At 38.8% G+C, this 14,352-nt stretch overlaps 1 protein-coding gene and 1 long non-coding RNA gene across 2 annotated transcripts in view; one reads left to right on the forward strand and one right to left on the reverse strand.

Annotated features, from left to right (window-relative positions):
* The window catches only part of LOC125904248 (F-actin-uncapping protein LRRC16A), an 83,255-nt gene extending 72,869 nt beyond the window's left edge, over positions 1-10,386 (reverse strand). The window contains exons 1-2 of the mRNA XM_049601531.1: positions 9,989-10,386; positions 1,985-2,082 (exon numbers count right to left, since the gene is read on the reverse strand). Coding sequence (XP_049457488.1) covers positions 1,985-2,082; positions 9,989-10,025 — 135 coding nt within the window. The 5' untranslated portion in view covers positions 10,026-10,386. The remainder of the gene's footprint in view (positions 1-1,984; positions 2,083-9,988) is intronic.
* A 2,032-nt stretch (positions 10,387-12,418) lies between these two features.
* On the forward strand, positions 12,419-14,345 carry LOC125904680 (uncharacterized). Its single transcript, XR_007451518.1, has 3 exons — positions 12,419-12,757; positions 13,520-13,674; positions 14,221-14,345. It is a non-coding gene; the product is annotated as an uncharacterized LOC125904680 (long non-coding RNA).
* The last annotated feature ends 7 nt before the right edge of the window (positions 14,346-14,352 follow it).

Raw genomic sequence — 14,352 nt, forward strand, 5'->3', positions numbered from 1 at the left:
AAAGCTAATAATGGATCACTAGCAAAAAACAATTTTTCTGTCTATGAATCTAGACAGTTAATACCGAGCTGAATTTGAAACTTATGTTAAATGATGTTGTTGTTAATCCATGTGTTATGGCTGTTGGGAGAAGTTTGCCTTCAGGAAAGATGATGGTTTTGGTTAAAATTAAGATTTCTGCCAGAAAGGAGCAAAAAGCAAAAGCAAAAAAGAAAGCTGTGGCAGCTTCTTCTGTAACAGACTGTGTTAAGTGGGCAGATGCTATCATCTCATATCTATTGCAGGCCCCTAAATCGCATCATATCAAAATCTTTGTAATATCTGCAAATATTGTATTGTTGTCCAAAGAATGGATATAGAATAGAATAGAATAGAATAATTTAATTTTTTAATTTTATATACTTTATTAATCCCCCTGAGGGGAAATTCAATTTTTTCACTCCGTTGTCATTAACACACAGGTCCAAAAGACACACACATGCACAAACAGGACCTATACATGCACAAAGTGGAGAGATGTCAGAGTGAGGGGACTGCCTTGGTCAGGCACCCTGAGCGGTTGGGGGGTTCAGTGCCTTGCTCAAGGGCACCCCGGCAGTGCCCAGGAGGTGAACTGGCACCTATCTAGCCACCAGTCCACAATCCATATTTTGGTCCAGACGGGGACTTGAACCGGTGACCCTCCGGTTCCCAACCCAAGTCCCTATGGACTGAGCTACTTTATTGTCTGAACCAAATGGTACCAGAAATTCCTCTTTAACAGGGCTCAACATAACATCTACACGTGCAAGACATTACAGACATTACAAAGGACCTAAGAATCTAAAAAATACAGAGGATGGAAAATAAACAACACACATCGATACATGGAAGAAAAGGCCCAGCAGCATATCGTATCATGATGAATCTGGAGATTCACATCCCTACTATCTGTACACACTGCACTGACAAACAGCTCTTTGAATACTGGAATAGTTTACCTGCTTCCCTTCACTAGTTCCTGTACAACAGGGCAGGTCTTTATTCACTGTTATAATCATTAACTACAATTGTCACCCTGCAGTTGTCTGATGGGGTCAGATCAGTCTCATAATGAATGAACTCACGCAGGGTTTTTCAAGAATGCACATGCTCTGGTTCGCAGTTGTATTTCGGACTCACTAATGCACATGATCTGTTTCGCAAATGCATACGCACTGGTTCACAAATATAATGTTTATGCAAACTTGTAATATAAATTCGGAAATGCACACGCTCTGCTTCACAAATATTATTTTGAGGCACATTTGTAATATAAATTCACAGATCATGCAAATCGCTGAATGTGCATTTACAAACTGCTTCTCATTTGTGAACCTCTCTACATTTGTGAGAGAAATCTGTGCGGTGAATTTTGAGACTCCCCTGATGTCGCAGGTCCACGAACGTCACCATTGGCTGATAAATCTGTCAATCCAATGGCTCCTTACATTTTCTCCACACTTTTAAACCAATCGCAGAGCTACTGAGCTACTGTTTGCAGTGTTCAAACAAGATGCGCTAGACTGAAACAGTGGAAGAGACATGGATCAATCTCAACCTGTAAGTAACACATTTATCTTATTATGCCCTTGTTGTAAATCATGCAATGTTATTGAACTATAATGAGTTGAAGCGTTTCCTGGCATATTTTATTTAATTTTATTTAGTCGTGCAACTACACAATATTGTTTCAGTTAGTTTTCAGTTTGTTTTCGGAAGTATAGTTTTTATTTTTATTTCAGTTAACTAACGTGTTTTTCACACCTAGATTTAATTAGTTATAATAACCTTGGTACTGACCAACAATCCTTCAATAGGAGTTAAAATTCACTCTGTGCCAATCACACATCACTGCCAACCCCCATTATTTACACTTTAATGAGTGAAAACCAAACAGTACAGATTTAACTTGACGTGTATTCAGATTCACACTGTAGAGACGAACTGAACAGCTGTCACTTACCAACACTCTGTTCTCCACCTTGTCACCTTTGACCTCCAGCTGGACTCTGCGCCTCAGAGTCAGCTTCACCCTCCGACCCACCGCCTCCCGCACACTCTCTGCAACACACAGGGAGTTGGGAACAAGGTTACACCTGACAATTAACACCACAACAGCTTGATGAGTCACGTTACAACATATTACACAATTATTACACAGGAACTTCAGATGGGAAATTTGATTGCCTTGTTTCAGTCCTGTTAAACAGAGCCTTGGCACTCAGTTTACTGTAACAGAAATAGAACTGGTCGCCACTCCTCTGATGCTAACCATGGAGGTCATTAAAGTGGAAATGATGTGATGTTTTTTGGTGCCTTAATATGGGGTCATGTTTACTATGTCCATCAATGTGAGGCTACAAAAATAACCAACTTATGCAGTATTCACAGTTTCATCAGTGGAAAATATTAGTTCACAACTTGTAACATCCTATTTCTACTCCTTTCTTGTTCCTCAGAGTTATTTTAAAACACACAAAAAAAATAATTCTTCATTTACTGTGCTGGCATACAAGCAAATCAAGTGCTTTCTTATCTTCACAAATTCAACATAAAATGGGGTGAGTAATTAATATACAAATAGTCACTTTAGGGGTGGAGTATTCCTTTAACAAAGGTTGTGAATACTGACCATAACAAACATAATTATTAAAACAGAGAAATACTGGTGTTTACTTTTAATTGGTGACACTGATTTTTAGGGCTGCACAATATGCAAAAGATAAATTAAAAAAATTATAGAGACATTGCAACTGCAATATGAGTTGCAATTTTAGTGGGAATGGTAATTTTAAAATAAAGTAATAAAGCAATAGGCCTATTTACCACTAAAAGACTGCCTTAACAAACCCGCCCCCCTTTGGCCAGATAAAAACAAGTGAGCACAGAGCGTCTCTCGCTTGTTCTTTTGTATTCTTGCTCTCTTTTTTTTGAGTGTTCTCTCTTCTTGTTTTTTTTTAATTCTCTTCCTTCTTTTTCGTATCCTAGCCTCTCTTGTATTTACGTTTTAGTTACACTTTTATACTCCCACGATCCAAGTTATTTTAAACTTTTAAGTTTTGCCTTTTCTTTTATCTCCAGTGTTTTCAACATTTTTATGCGCGGTAATAATAACTTTGATAACAATATCGAATGGCCAGCGATACTGTTTTTACCATTATTATAAGCAAGTAATTATAACAAAGTAGACAAGTGCCCTTTTCGGCCTGCCTCTTCAACCAGAGATTCATCAAACCCAGCAGCTGCCAGCCACTTGCCACAATGGCCCTTGTGCCAAACCCAAACCCAAAGGCTTTTTGCAGTGTAAGGAAACCGACATTGGGGGCACCCACAGGACGTCGAAGGCTCAACCGCTCCCCCCAACACGGTGCGCCAGCCGGTTTCATTCTGCTGGAAAGTCTGGGAGCTGCAACAGTTCAGGGCCCCAGGAGAAACGTCTGCATGATTTGCTGCTAAGAAGAGAGGCAAAGAATTCCCCTTACAGGTGACCTGCTGGGCAGTGGTAAGAGCTGATGTCGAATAGGAGATTTAATTTATCTAATTCCTTAGATAAATATTATGAGCATCCCTGCATTCCCAGTTTCTCTTCACATAGGCCTACTCTCTCACTATTGCCAAATTAAATAACTCACACGACTGTTACTTCTTGTTTAATCCATTTATACATACTGTTGATTTTGTGTTATTTCATATTATCCTCATTCATTTATTCAGTTGTTACACATTTAGCCTAAATAAATTTTCATTCATCACCAAGTCGTTGTCTGTGTATATTTCTTTGGAGCAGGAACTAAGATCACTGTATGGAGAATTCATAACCCAGATATTGAGATTGATTCATTATTGATAAGCATGCTGACGAATTAATAATTGGTTTAGGGAGCTATTAATTTGAGTAGTCACTTCCCTCATTAGGATGGTGGTGCCCCAAACTTTATTACGAGTGCAAACATTCTCAGAAAGGTATTTCCCCTACAATGCTTTCACCAGGCTACTCTTTAGCACCACAGTGCTTCATTTATAACAGTATGTTGTGACATATTTTACCTTGCCATTTTGTGATTTTGATAATATTTTGATTATGTGTGCAGCCCAGTAATTCATTTAATAAAAGGCCACACTAAAAGATCCATTTAACAATATTTACATTTACATTTAGCTGTTTATTAAAAAATTGCAGTAAATGCAAAAATGCAATGTCAAATTAGAATTTGCATTATGAAGGGGCTCACATCCTTGATTTACTTCTTTTACACCTTGGCTGCTGTTACTTCTGTGGAGAAAACTAAATGCAAGCTCTTTTCCATGATGAAAAACAACTTGGAGCCCATAAAGTCTTGGTTCTACGTTTACACTATGTTTTACAAACCATAACATTTTAGAAGTATGTCATTTTAAATGGAGACACCACTTTTTATGAGCTGTTTGCCAGGCGAGTACAGGTCCGCTGTGAGCTGCACTACATCCTCCTCTTGTGCATTCACTTTAATTAAGTGCAATCAATCAGTGCAGATTATTATTTTCAGATGTGCATGTTCTCCCTCAGACTGTGGTTTCTCAGTAGTCCAATACAAATCATTAAATATTATAGTCTTAATGTAGTGAGAAAGGTATCGCCTACCATATATAGTGTATCTTGAATTTTACAACCCTGGGGATTGTAAGGGATATCCTTCAGTTTCAAGCAGAAATATCGTGTGCCTCATGCCCAGACAGATTTGAATCTCCCTGCATTCATTTTTTGGCTGTGTCTTTATATGATCAAAAGGTCTGGTGATTGTATGGTGATGCTGTATTTTTCATTGCTTTAGCAGTGGTGGGAAAATCCAGAGACAGATGGAGAAAGAGGGGGAAGGTGCAGAAGTAAGATTAAGTAACAGAAAGAGAGAAAGAGAGCATGAGAAGGAGTGAGGATGAAGGAGGAGACAGAAAACAAGAAGTCATTAGATTAAAAAAAAAGAAAAAAGGATGTAACACTGGAGGAAAATATAAAACCATTGAGTGTGAGTGTGTGCGCAGGGCAAAGAGAGAGAAAGCATTAATGGATATGAGAGTTTGGGCCCGCCTTTAATGACATCATGCTGTCCTCCTCCTCTCTGTGCCCACACACAAGGTCATGAGGAGGATGAAAACATTAGAGCAGGAAGTAGCGTGCAGGCTGATCAGAAACACATGGACTTCTCCCTTCGTCCAACTTCAACTCATATAAAAACAAGGAGTTCCAAGCCAACAAATTACTTTACAGTAATAACCTGTGACATCTTTACTCTAAATGTCTGGCTGACTGCTCCAATATTTCAGCATTATTACAATCCTGCAGCCATCTTTTCCATTAACTGAGGGAAATACTAAAAATACAAAACATGGAGGGAACGACAGCTGTCTCTCTAAATTAACATTTGTAATGATGACTGAAAGTAGTGCTGAAACAATCACTTAAAAAACTGATGTTTAAGATCAAGCAAAGACATTTGCTAATTTTCTATTCTGAACTGTAAGGATTTGTTGCTTTTCTGAGTTTTATATTATTGTAAGCTGCAAATCTTTGAGTTTTTGACTAATAATCAACAAAGGCGAGAACTTGAGACCTAGACTTGAGTCTGATTTAAGTCACAATGCTTGAGATTTGCCCCAAAAGACTTAAAAACTGCTCTGCTGGTCAGAAAGCCATTTTACAACCCAATTGCCAGAATAAATGTTGGCACTTTAAGTTTCTGTAAACCATGGATATACGGATATGGAACATTTGTGTTATCATGTTGCTTCATAGACGTTTTATGTTTCAACAGTGCTGTGGTTAAGTTGTGGTTAGGTTTGGGCACAAAAACACTTGGTTATGGTTAAAAAAGCTCATGTGTTGGTAGAAATCAAATGTTTTTCTTTAAAAAACAAAGCAACTGATCACTAAATAACAGCTCCATTTTAGTGGCTAAAAAGCCACTGGAAACACAGCAATGTCTCAGTAAAAAACAACCGCATTTGTGGCACCATCCCTGCAGGAAATGCAGTGATGTCTCTATGTAACTCAATCGCTTGTTATGGCAGTATCCCTGGTGGAAACAAAGCAACACCTCAGGATTTGTGGCTAAAAATATGCATGAAAAGAAGTGATGTTTTGGTGAAAAACACCCACTTTTTGTGGCACTATTCTGGCTGGAAATGCAGTGATGTCTCAGTAAAACAGATCACTTTCATGGCACTATCCAAAACAAAGCATTAGTACACTAAAAAGCAACTCAGTTTTTGTGGCTAAGAATCCACTGGAAACACAGCAATGTCTCTGTAAAAACCACCTACTTTCATGGCACTGTCCTTGGTGGAAACAAAGCAGCTGGTCACTAAATAACCCCATCCATTTTCGTGGCTAATATGCCACTGGAAATGCAGTGATGTTTTGTTAAGAAAAAACAAACAAACAGCCGCTTTCTGTGGCACAATTTTGGCTGGAAATGCAGTGATGTCTTAGTAAAATACAATAGCTTTTTGTGGCACCATCCCGGGGGAAACAAAGCAGCTCATCACTAAATAACACCTCAGTTTTTGTGGCTATAAAGCCGCTGGGAATTCAGTGATGTTTCAGCAAATATTCAAGCATTTAAAGCAAATATATCAAATATTTTCTGACTCTTGTTTCTCTAGTGTCAGGATTTGCTGATTTTCTTTGTCTTGTTTTATACTAAACATGATCTCTTAAGGTTTTTGAATGGCCAGACATAATATCTGCAGAATTCACCGAAAAACTCTAAAATTTTGCTTCTGTCTTATATTTTAAAAAAATCAATAATGAAAAAACTCGTTAGCTGTAACTGTATTTAAAAATTTCACCTTGGTCTCTTGGGACTTGTGACTGACATTTGCAACTTGTTTTTAAAGGGGAACTATGCCCATTTTTAAATCTGATGTTATTCCTATGGTCCAAGGCTGTCCAAAAATATCAGTAAACATGAACAGCTCTTTCTCAAATACAAAACCTAGAGAGCTAAAACTCAACAAATTTTTGATGACATCAAAAGTTGAGAGCTGCTCTATAGACGATGAATGGTGAAAGATGTTATAGATGACACTGAGAGGAGCCAGGGGAACGTTGTGCGTATAGATCCAATCACCATGACATTGTACCGAGAGTAACGATTCACATCAAATCAATTGGTGCCAAATTTCAGTACCTAAGAGCACCCCTGGGTGAGAACGCCAGGTTCAGACAGGAGACAAGAGCACCGGGAATTGCCCCCAAGGTCGGGAAGTAGCTAGCTGAATTCTGTGGCCAGCTTCCCAGCTTGGGGGCGGCTGGGGGCACTTGGGGGCGGTTGGCAGTGGAGACAATGGAGCTTTGAGGAGCCAGCGGGTTCAGGGAGAAGGCAGAAGCACAGTAAAGTACCCCGAAGCTTCCAACCGCGGACATATGTGAAACTGGTAGGCTTAATTGTTTCTGTTGTTATTTTCAGCCATAACTGTAACATTTAAACACATACAGTTAAACATGGTCTGACCTATCTGACATTCCTGCTCTATACTTATTGCATGTACTGTGTTGGTTTGCTGTCAACAAACATTTATGTTGTGATGAGAGTGATAGCACACAGGCTATTGTGCACAGATATAAATACAGGTGTGCCTTGAGATTTTGGCTGGCCTAAAAATAAGCATCATTTCTGCAGCACTCTTTATGGGTAGCCTAAATAAAACTCATTTGGGTATAAAAATGAAAACAAACATTTTGTGGGTTCACAAAATCAGACACCCATTCATTGTCTGTGGAGCAGCTCCAGACTTTATAATCTATGACATTACACGTTTGAGACTTACTTGTCTGGTTTCTGGCTTTGAGAGAGAGCAGCTTATGTTCACAAATACTGATTAAACTTTGCCAGGCCATGGAAATATAACACACTGGAATTCTTAATGAAGGCGGTGTTCTCCTTTATCTCTGCCAAATGTCAGATTCAACCCTCTCCCTCTATGACCAGCCTCACTTTTAATCATCCTACGAGCCTGTGTGTAATGGCAGATCTGATAACCTCTTCTTTTAGTTTTTTCAGTGAGCAGCGTCAGGTCAGTCTGCCCGTTTACAGCCAACAGCAGGAGCTGCCAACAAAAAGCCCCATTCATCAGCCAGTCCAGTGACATACAGTGTGAGATCGAGCTGCAGACAGCGTAACAGAGAGCACGGGGTTGTGAGTCAGCCTCACCACCCAGTGCTGGGCTTGCTTCTTGATTTATAATGACCGACAGTCCTATAAAGAGTACAGACACAGCAGTCCTGGCATTTTTCGTTTAGCTTTAAGAAAGTTTTAGGGCACTACACAGGTTTGGTACCTTATACTGCCATTACCTAATGTTGTAATTAGTGCATTTTGGTTCATTGAAATACATCAAAGACACTGGACAAAATACCAGACGCCAACCACTTCAGTCCAAAAATATCACCCTGAAAAAGTCAAGACAGGTCAAACTCCAACTAAACTCAATTTACTGAGACAGCACAGATTTCCAGCTGCATCAGTGCCAGATTCAACTAAAAGTCAACTATTTCTAGGCTTTCTCCAGCAAAGACTGCAGTAATTTACAGCTTTCTTTCTTTCTTTCTTTCACACTCAGTCATCCAGGCAGTATGTGTTGATAATATCTCACAATTCAAAGGAATTTCACAGGACACACCCCTTCTCTCTCTCCCAAAGCTCTCTCCCCCACTTCAGATAAGGAAGTGGCAGAGGAGAAGCTCTCAGGTAGCCAGCCAAGCCCTCAGGGCATGAAAATAACTTTTTACTGAGAAACAGCATCAAAATGACTTACAATTAGATTTTCACAGGTAAAAAACAGGAAATATCCGTGGTATGCTCCGCTGATAGTCAGGACAGTGTGTCTGTGGTATCCAGCAGTGTATGCACATGGCTGGTTTTGTTGAACTTTATAGCAGTTTTTACCTTTTCTACGGCTTCATACATTATTCCCATGAGATATGATCTTGTTTATTGGTGACATAGAATGTTTTTAAGGCAGCTAAACCTCCAAGGTGTCTGTATTACCAAAATATTTCTTTAAAATTCATACATCAGTATGTAATGCTTTCTTCTAAGGGACTGTTTGTTACTTTTGAGGGTAGAGGGAGTGGTGCAAAAAGAAGGAAGCATGTCAAATAATTTCTTAAGCACTGGGGAGGGACTTGTGTTTTTTATTTTGGCTTAGAAGAGGGGCATAAAAATCTAAATGGTTGTACTTTGTACTTATTTCACTGCAGAATTTGAAATAGAACATATATATTTTTAAAATCCATTTCAAAATTGCCCAATTTACACTATTTATGATTGCTAGAAACTGTAAAAATAGAAATTATCATTGACACATCATGTGAGACAAATGTTTTCGTGAGAAAAAATTAAAACCAAATCTGAGCTCAAAATATTGATATTTCATCAAAATAACTTAATTCTACACATTTGATTTAGGCTCTTTTCAACTTTTTCAAGGATTTTGTCTTCAACTTTTTAAAACTTACCTACATCAAGGGATTCGTTTTTAAAATTTAACAACTAATTTATGGTGGAGTGATGGTCAGGCATTTCCCACCAGTCACTCAGGGAGGCTCAAGAAAAATCATCTGTAGCTCCAAGGAGGGTCAAAAACAAACATGTTAATAACAGTCCTTTACAATTAACATCAAGTGACTTCTCAACTGTTTGCAGTGAACTTTTGGGAGTATCTGTACTTTTTATAGCCTAATTCTGTCAGCTTTCACATTTACTTCACTCAACTCCTAACTTTTAAGTTTTAAAACTCTATGGTGGAGATAGGGTCAAGCATTTTCCCCAAGTCACTCAAAGAGGCTCGAGGACAAATATTATTAGCTTCAGGGAGGGCTGAAGAAATATGCAGCAATACAAACGTTTCACTAACTTGCTAACTTAGTGTTATTTGTTTAAACTGAGCAAGTTGAGCTGCCTCAGCGCAGTTCACTGTCTAATCTTACCGAGCAGCTCATTGGGAATATCCGTTTTTTCCTCCATTTTTCAGCCGAGGTGAACACCGAAGAGTCCAGCGAGGAGCAGGAGAAGCAGGTAAACCCCAGAGCAGAAGCGGCTAGACGGGTGAGGTCAAACCGGAGGAAGCGATAGAAATTCCGTATGTGTTGTACCGTTTTCTTTAGTTGGTCACCTGTCGACACTCTGCTTACCTAACTGTTACTGTGACTGTCTGCATCCATTCCGACACGACTGTACACACTCATAACTAAAGTTACTGCCGCATTACAGCGGCTGGTAGCGACAGGAGGGTAGGCTACACACTGAGCTTAAAGCTGGTTTCAGTGTGAAACACATGAGATCCAAGTGTGTGACAATAAGTCGGGGAGGTACATTTCTTTACTCACACACGCTTCAGTGATCCCTCCTCTTCCTCAGCTGTCCACTAAAAAAAAAAAAAGTTTGTTTTCCTGCTGAAAAATAGGAGAACTGCGACACCTGGTGGTCATCTGAAGGCACAGTAACTTACTGTGGGTGTTTTTCAGTGTGCATTCCAATACCCATACTACAAAGTATGCCAGAAAAAAGATTTAGTATGTCCCATTACATAGTATGTCAAATGCAGTATGCCAAAAATACCAGGATGTTCTCCTACATCTGGTCCGATTTTGCAGTGTACAAGCCAGCATGCTTTTCTGGCTATTCTCACCCACAATCGTCTGCACAGCGGCCGTTACGTCACATCGACTGAGCCGCAAATAAATGACGGCTGTTTGACAGCTGACTGACAGCTGTCAGAAGTCGCAATGATGGATGACAGTGCATTCAAGTGATGTATGATCAGTCGAATAGTAATAATAGGAATATTAGGGCTAATTGTTTAAGTAAACAAAATAAATAAATAAATACATAAATATTACAAACAACAATAGAACATAACTATGAAAATGACACTGACACATCACAACTGCTGATGTAATTTCACTGTCACATAAATAATGTGTAAGAATCTACAATCTGTGCAGTTATAACTAAAGTTAAAATATACACATCTCAAAGTAACAACAGCAGAGCTCTCTAAGTTTACCTTCGTCTGTGGTATCTCCAAGGTAACGGATATAAAAGCAAGAGGGTTAAAGTTCAGGCCATAATGTTATGAGAAGTAGCCTAGTATATCCCGATTGTGTGCATACAGCATGCAACAGTTCATACTTTTTAAGCGCAGCTGCAGTAGGCTACCCATAGAAGTAAAAAGAAAAAGTAGGCTATGCAATTCAGAACGCACCCTGAAAGCCAAGGAAAGATCCTACTGGCTGGATTTCAAGGATGCTACGTCATCAAAACCTGCCTAAGGGCTATTCCAATGTCGAGGATCCTTCAAATTCTATCGAGGACAGGGTCCTTCCCTCACAGAATTTGAAAGGATGCATGTGTGTACCCTCAGCGGGTATAATATACCCACAATTTTTTTGGCACAATTTCCTGAAAGTGAAAGTGCCTCCTCAATGAAACCTGTGCCAGTGTAGTTCGTCAGGATTTAGATAAATATGTCATGTATTTGGATTCATTTATTCATTCTCTCTCTCTCTCATGTCCTGTTGCTGCATCTCGCTAACTCGGCTGTACTGCATGTCACTAGCTCGGCTTCTTCTCCGGAGCCTTTGTGCTCAACTGTCTCGCAGGTTATCCCTCATGAAAAACTGCTGTTAAATTACTACACAAAACCTATTCGTGTAGTAGTGGCTGTGTAGTCACCTGTAGTAATTGTGTAGTAAATCTGTAGTTTATACACTACTCATGACACACCAGTAGAGTTTTGTAGTAAAACAGTAGTGTTTCCAGTAGTGACCAAGCAGAGTAGTGAAAGAGCTGTTAAAACACCACTGCTTCATTACACAGGCATTCAAATAGTGATTATGTAGAGATTTTACTACTTGTTTGTGTAGTAAATGTGTAGTCACAACACTACAGCAACACTACATATTTTACATAGTGATCAAGTAGAGATTTTTACTACTTGCTCATATAGTGAATATGAAGTCGCAACACTACAGCAACACTACTTCTAACACACCAGTAGAGTTTTGTAGTAAAACAGTCGTGTTTCCAAAAGCAATGAAGTTTATAAAGTTGTGAGTCAACTTTTCAGCCCCCGTCTTGTTCAGATGTAATCAAGTCACGCTCAGTCCAGAAACAGTCAAAGTTGCTTATAAAGCCAAGCCCAGTGGCAGTGGCAAAGTTATGAATCCAGTGATGTAAACTAAAAAGACGGCTGAAACGTTCTGAACTTTTTAACAATGTGGGTATTGGGCCAGACAAAACACGTCTTCCCAAGACTTTCAATTGTGTTGACTAGTGATTCCAGCTCATAATGAAGTTTAAAGGTCCCATATTATGCTACATTTAAAAATAAATAATATTTCAATGAGGCCCCCAGAGCATGTATTTGCCGTTTGTGCAGGAAAATTCCTCTCAGATGAGGCATACAGCATGTACCTGAAACCTCCTGATTCAGCCCTATTCTGGACAAGCTGTTTTGGTGCACTGTGGCTTTAATGCAATGAGCTGCTGCTTTCCACGCCCCCTCCCTCCCGAAGGCCGTGCCCCCACCAACTCGCAACCATGACAACGCAGTCAGAGTCTGTAAAGATGGCGGCTAGAAGGAGCGCGATAGTCCAAACTGATATATTTGACCCTGAATCTGAGGTTGAAGAGGGAGAAGCGCAGCAAGAAGAACAAGAGGAAGTAGTGCGAATGCAGCAAGAAGTTTCTGAATGGTAAGTTTTGATATTTTTAAACGTTTTTGACAATGTTTTTTCCACGGAGAATAGTGTTCTTTTGTTATGCCTATTGAAAGGGTAAAAGTTCAAAACGCCAATACAACGCGATATTGCCTCGTTTTTTCTTTGTTTTTTTTTAAACTTTGTATATAATGTATACGGCTCTTTCTTATGCCCGTTGAAAAGTACAAAACCTGAAAACGCCAAGTGTTTCTCAGAGAAACAAAAAAACAAATCTAATGCTGGAGAACAGCACACAATTCTAATGTTTGAGCAGACGAACCTACGTTACGCTCCATTACCCACAGGCATAGTTATTACAACGAAATAATGACACTATAATTCAACATTGCTATGTTTTATCAATATATTATCTAGTTGTAATCATCCACCTCGACTCATTTATCAGACTTCAAGGCAGTCTGCTGTGTTTGTAGTTTGCCCTGCTTCAAAAACCAGCAATTTGTCCATACATACTCTCATGGCTATCTTACAGCAATTATTGTAGCTTATCTGTTTTATGATGACTGCAAACACTATTTCCACTATTCTCTTCAGTCTCAATAAACTATCATTTCTAATTCAAAATAATGTGCTTTTGAAATGTTACTGAGTAGCCTACAATAATCCAGTTTTGCATTTTCTTGTTTAATATTTATTTTATATTTTTATGGTGAGTATTACAGGTGCTACGGTTTGACTTATTACATCATTTTGTTGTTATCCACATTAACACTTACCTTATACATTTTACCCTAGGTTCTAAGACGGATGCAGCAGGTAGATGACCATATGACCTGCATGTTGGACCACCCTGGTTTAGAGCCTGTTTGCCTGAATCCCTACTCTTTACAGAGGGAATTCAACCATTACAGAGCAAATTATGGCCGTTTACAGATCAGGGGAATAGAGAAGTAAGTTGGCTTGTTTTATCTGTATGATCTCTGTCAATGTCCCCCATGAAAAATTATTATTGTATGATATGAAAAATATAAGCATTATTGTGTGACTTCATGCTATCAAGTCATATTTCGGTGGGCATAACAGTCATACCACAATAGTATAGTAATAGCTAAAATTCAAAACCATCTTGTTCATACAATATAGCTGTGTTTGCATTCACATATATGATCTTTGAAATGAAACAAATTTGTTGAGTGGTGCTTTTATTTGCAAAAGACAAAAAAGCAGCATCAGTGTTCTTTTTCTCACAATCACAACATAAATGAGTATAAAAAAGTGATCAAATCAAACCAGTTATATAAAAATAGAAACCATGCAAATATTTTAAAAATCCCAAATAGAAAACAATAAAAATATATATATATATACAATATTTACAGGAGATTACAGTTCAAAATAAGATGTTTACTAAAAGTTGCCTTGGGGCTTTTAAGGACACCTGAATGTAAAAAATGTTGTAAAATAATTAATGTGTTATAAAACTTGTTTTTTTCCAGGCGTTTCAGGTATGTGGATACCGAAGCTTTGTTGGATGGTGTTGGGGCTTCCTTGGACGGAGGGTACGGGTGGTTGTTCCAGCATGTGTGGTGCTACGTATACGCCGTGAATTTCCGGATCCAGAAGGCAGA

This window comes from Epinephelus fuscoguttatus, linkage group LG17, assembly GCF_011397635.1.
Source record: "Epinephelus fuscoguttatus linkage group LG17, E.fuscoguttatus.final_Chr_v1".
NCBI classification, from domain to species: Eukaryota; Metazoa; Chordata; class Actinopteri; order Perciformes; family Serranidae; genus Epinephelus; species Epinephelus fuscoguttatus.